This window comes from Polistes canadensis, unplaced genomic scaffold, assembly GCF_001313835.1.
Source record: "Polistes canadensis isolate GaletaPanama2010 unplaced genomic scaffold, ASM131383v1 scaffold_45, whole genome shotgun sequence".
NCBI classification, from domain to species: domain Eukaryota; kingdom Metazoa; phylum Arthropoda; class Insecta; order Hymenoptera; family Vespidae; genus Polistes; species Polistes canadensis.
In genome coordinates, this window is record NW_014569592.1 from 278,193 (window position 1) to 283,769 (window position 5,577).

At 30.6% G+C, this 5,577-nt stretch overlaps 1 protein-coding gene across 2 annotated transcripts in view; it reads left to right on the forward strand.

The window, feature by feature from the left end:
• The window catches only part of LOC106785116 (discoidin domain-containing receptor 2-like), a 23,955-nt gene extending 18,827 nt beyond the window's left edge, over nucleotides 1-5,128 (forward strand). For both annotated transcript variants that reach the window (XM_014745298.1, XM_014745299.1), the window contains exons 4-15: nucleotides 331-556; nucleotides 662-809; nucleotides 1,525-1,820; nucleotides 1,954-2,161; nucleotides 2,247-2,846; nucleotides 3,001-3,152; nucleotides 3,232-3,393; nucleotides 3,486-3,595; nucleotides 3,686-3,862; nucleotides 3,979-4,071; nucleotides 4,175-4,316; nucleotides 4,443-5,128. In XM_014745298.1, coding sequence (XP_014600784.1) covers nucleotides 331-556; nucleotides 662-809; nucleotides 1,525-1,820; nucleotides 1,954-2,161; nucleotides 2,247-2,846; nucleotides 3,001-3,152; nucleotides 3,232-3,393; nucleotides 3,486-3,595; nucleotides 3,686-3,862; nucleotides 3,979-4,071; nucleotides 4,175-4,316; nucleotides 4,443-4,760 — 2,632 coding nt within the window. In that variant the 3' untranslated portion in view covers nucleotides 4,761-5,128. The remainder of the gene's footprint in view (nucleotides 1-330; nucleotides 557-661; nucleotides 810-1,524; nucleotides 1,821-1,953; nucleotides 2,162-2,246; nucleotides 2,847-3,000; nucleotides 3,153-3,231; nucleotides 3,394-3,485; nucleotides 3,596-3,685; nucleotides 3,863-3,978; nucleotides 4,072-4,174; nucleotides 4,317-4,442) is intronic.
• The last annotated feature ends 449 nt before the right edge of the window (nucleotides 5,129-5,577 follow it).

Genomic DNA, 5,577 nt, shown 5'->3' on the forward strand with positions numbered 1-5,577 from the left:
TGCATAATGGATTGTTTTAGTAAAATTTACTTTGGAAATATTAATAAAACGCTCGAACTTTTGATTCACATCCTAATATATATATAATATTTCATAATTCTGTTTTCTGTAATTCTGTAATTCCTCTTTACTTCGTTTTACTTAACTTATCTCATGATTAAATCGAATTATTTTATTTCTTTTTTCCAAATTAATAAATTCTATTAGAAACTTTTTCGTTGTGTTTTAAAAGTATTTTCTTAACTCTCTAAAAAAGAAATTATTATCGAAAGGGAAGAGAATAAAAAAGATGAAGAAAAAAAAAAAAAAAGGTGAAATATGTCTTTACAGATTACGGCACGAAAAAAATGGCGGAGCTTGGTGTCCAAAAGCACAAATCAGCAGTGCCATACGAGAATATTTGGAAATCGATCTAACGAAGGATCATCTTATTACGTGGACTGAAACTCAAGGACGTTTTGGTAATGGTCAAGGCCAAGAATATGCCGAAGCATTTTTTCTTGAATATTGGCGGGATTCTAAATGGCATCAATATAAAAATCTTAAAAGAGATAAAGTACGTGTGTTTAGGTTAATTATACGAATTATTTTTGGTTTTTTAATATATATATTTATTTATTTATTTCTTTTTTATTTATCATGTACAATTTGTTTACTATAGGTATTACGAGGTAATAGCAATACGTATTTGGTAGAAAAGCAAAAATTAGATTTGCCGTTCGTAGCTAGCAGAGTACGATTTGTACCGTACAGCCAACATCCTCGTACCGTCTGTATGCGTGTAGAAATTTATGGCTGTGTATGGGAACGTGAGTATCCTTCAATCGAGTACCATTATATTAAGTATATTAACTATATTAAGATGCAAGCAGACGTTACATCGAGGCAACCATCTATCTACCTGCCACCTACTCTACCTATTTATTATTTATTATGTTACACATATATATACGTACGTGTCTGTGTATTCATTAAAGTTGATAATAATTTAACATTTAAAAGGAATTTAGATAAGTGCATTTTCAAAATCACACATGCAATATCTTTTTATCGAATAATATTTCGTAAATTATCGATATTCAAAAATCTTCCATAATGAAACAAAAAAAAAAGAAAAACATTTTTTTGCAAATCAATATTAAAATATCAAATAAATTATTTAAATATGAGAAAAGATATATTCTTTAATATATATATATATTAAAATAAAAGTTTTATATATAAATTTGAAAATGATATTGTTGATTAATATAACGTTTAGTTTGTTATAAATAATAATTTCGTCAATAAGTTTAAAAATGAACGATTAATATTTATAATAAGAGTTAAATTACATCGAAACTGTGTTAAGATTGCATTAGAATTACATATTAATGCGTATTGATACATAATACTGATAACTTATATATTATACATTGATATTTTATTTCAAATTATAATTAAAAAATGTTTGATAAAATACTAAAGTAATAGATATATAACGTAATGTATTAAATAATTGTTCTTTTTTTTATTTTTTGTTAGAACATATCGTAAGGTACGTAATACCAACGGGTGATTCATTCGGACCAAACGGATCAAACATGGAAGATTCTTCATACGATGGTACAGAGGCTGATGGTATTTTAAGAGACGGGCTTGGTCAATTGATCGACGGAATTTTCGCGGACGAATCCGAAGCGATGACCTCTTCCAGTGGGACGAATTGGGTCGGATGGAATAATCGGGATAGCGTGCAATTGATCTTTGAGTTTGACGATGTCCGTGAATTCGTCAATTGTACCATTCACGTTGCCAATTTACCGCAACACGATATCGAGGTAAATAAAACAACAGGAAAACAAATGACGTAACTATTCTATAACTATAAATAAATATCAATAAATTATTGATTTAAATAATAAAAAAAAATATATATATATATGTATATATATATATGTTTACCTGTATTAGATATTCTCAATAGTTTCCGCGTGGTTCTCACACGATGGTATTGATTATAATCCAACGGAAGAGACATTGCTAATAAACCAGGATGACATCAAAGTTGGTACTAGTCTTTCAACGATCCTATTACCAACGCGAATTGGTAAATTTGTTAAATTAGAATTTAAAATGAAATCCAAATGGTTGCTTATTAGCGAGATCAACTTTGAAACAGGTATTTAAAACTCATTCGCGTAATCTTATCGAATCAAACGAAAAGGGGAACAAAAAAAATATAAATAAAAAGATTTATTCGATAGTCGTAGGTACAAGGAATTCATCTAGCAAATCGAATAATCAAATACTCGACGACGATATTAATGATATAGAATTGAGCGTGGATCTTGCTGAAAAAACAAACAACGATTTCAACGAGACAATTTACGAGCAAAACGATTCTAATTTAACACCGGACGCCTTCCCGGTTAATAATTCACAAACTTACATTGGTCTAGTTAGCGGTGCATTGACGGTGATAGCATTGCTATTAACTTGTACGATATTTTTAATGAAACAAAGGGGACGCAACAAAGTTGCTCTTTTGCAAAAGCATACGGCGTTGTTGTGCGGTTCATCGGCACCAGGCATCACTATCAACATGAAAGACGTTAAATTAGCAACCCCAATCGTTGTCAATGGTTTATCTCAATCACGATTATCTGTCAAAAGTAAAAGTCTTACAAACGACGACGACAGTATTCGTGGTACAACAGAGAGACGTAATTCTGAACGAATGTACGAACGTTCGAGCGCATACGAAAGAACTTACAAAGTATTCTCAGAAGACAATCACGTATATGATGCGAGACCTCATCAAAGTGAATTATTGTCGTCGATAGATTACAATACCGAATACTCTGGTAAATTATTTTCATTGATTTTCCTTTTTCCTTATTTAATATCAAACAATTTATTAACGATCTCGAGATAAATTGTTAGATATTGGTCTTTTGTCCAAACAGTTCGTACCAAATTATAAATATATATATATATATATAATTACATTTGTTCTAGACTTCAACAGCGATTGTAACTTTTCGAGTTACAAAGTAGGAAATCGTGTTGCATCTACGCCCTTTCCGATAAAGAAATCAAAGTCTACGCAGTCGGGAAAAATCAATCATAAAGTTTACGAAAGTTATTATGCTGCGACCGATATATTGACGGTAGAAAATATCGAAATTTATTCATAAGATTTATTATCAAAGAATTTATTCCATTCACATATTGATAATATTTTTACAGATCAAAAGGCGCGAACAATCATCAGTGTTCAGTCTATTCACGCCTTTACATATTAGAGATAACACTAATTCTGGGAGTAATGGAGATTCTTGTGACATTCCACGAATTTCTAGACACAGATTAAGAATTCTTGACAAGCTTGGCGAAGGAAGCTTCGGATTGGTAATAAATACGTTTATTTTCATACAACAATATCAACGTATAATAATAAATAGATTTTTAATTAAATAAAAAACTTATATATTCGTTTAAAGGTACATCTTTGCGAAGCTAAGGGTATACAAAATCCAGACGTTGGAAGTATACGAAATCGACAAATTGTTATAGTTCGTTCTCTCTGGCGTGGTGTCGTAGATTCTCTTAAGTAAGTTATACTTTATTTCAAACAATTAAATCTATATTATAAAATGATTCAATTTTAATTTGAAATTATTGTTAAAACAAAAAAAACCAGGAAAGATTTCACGAATGACATGCACTTTTTGGCAACCATTCGTGACGTTAACATCGCAAGGATAATTGCATTGGTCGAAGAAGAACCTTTTGGTGCTGTGTTCGAATACGGCGAGCTGGGTGATCTTCCAAGTTTTTTGGAAGATCGTCGCAAATCTGAAAGCGATTCACCGCTTAGGTAAGAACGTCAATTTCATCCTCTTATTTGTTTTTTTTTCTTTTTTTCTTTTTTTTTTTATGCGTTACCCAATAACTATTTATATGTAAATAACGTTGGTATCGTTCGTTCAACAGCTACGAATGCTCTTTAAATTTCATCATGCAAATTGCCTCAGGAATGAAGTACCTTGAGAATTTGAACATACCCCATCGCGACTTGGCAGCCAGGTAATAATAAATAATAAATAAACGAGAGACAAAAACAAAACAAAAACAAACAAAAAATTAAGATTCAATTAACAATCTTCATAATATGTGTATACGTTTTTAGGAATTGCGTAGTTAATCAAAATTTATCAGTAAAAGTGTCCGATCATGCGATATATTGCAACAAATATGATCACGTATATTACGTTGATGGGTGTTATAAAAAAATACCACTTCGTTGGATGGCCTGGGAAGCAGTGATCCTGGTAAGATAATTATTTATCTTCGTTCTTTTATAATTGTGTCGATATGAACAAAAAAATTATAATATATATAAAAAAAACAACACATTATATAAAATATATTAAATTAAATCTAATTCACTTTCTAAGGGTAAACAATCTTGCCGTGCCGATATTTGGTCTTACGCGATAACGGTCTGGGAGATTTTAACAGGATGCAAGGAAATACCTTATTCAGATTTGACTTCGGAACAAGTATTAGAGAATTACGATCGTTGGTACAATCATAATTCAGGTTACAATAGTAGTGGTAACAGTGAAAAAAATCAACCACGAGTATTGTCCCAACCATTGTGCTCCTCCGCTGATTTATATCACATGATGGTTAAATGTTGGAGTAAACAGCCCGAAAACAGACCTACCTTCGAGGAGATCTACCTCTATTTAAAGAGACTGGCTTTCGATTAAAATATAATATAACAACACGAGACTCGCTCCAGAAGCGCGGACCAAATTAATTACAATCAGCCAAGATGCATCCTACATATTTGCCTCTATCCTTTCTTCTATTACGATGATCGTTCAATTATTCTATTCCTATGGCAAAATTGCGTGTATGTGTGTTAGTGAATTTCACTTACTTATCATCATTCACACAACTCCTTTAAACGTAGGATGCTCTCTGGCCATTTAACTTATAATGCTCATCTAGGTTTATCTAATTCCGATCCTCTCTATTATTATTATTATAATATATAATACCTATTTATAAAATTATCAAAGGATTCGGATAAAACGCGCAAAAAAAARAAAAAAAAAAAAAAAGAAAAGAAAAAGGAAAAGAAAAAAGAACAATTTTTTATAAAAAATTAGTGTGATCGTTCTTCATTTTAAGGTAACAAAGATTTGTGTGATTTAAGAACTTCTCACATGCTTTTCATATAACTTAATATATCGTAAGATGATAGTTTTAATAATGATATGCGGTTCTCGCGCATTATTAAATAATTAACCACTTTAACTTTAAAACGCTGCTAAATGTTAATTCATTTGAACAAACGGCCTCGCGTATATTCAACAATTATTCGACGATAGAAAGATAAAGTTTGGCCGGTTAATATCACGAACCTGCATGTGCGCGTGAACTTAATATTAATATTAATATTATTCGAATCGTTACATTTTTGCTAATTCCATTGAACATATTATTAAAGTATATTATATACGAAAGTATATAGCGAAAGTAATGCTATGAAGAAATGGAATAAACTATCTAATATATATA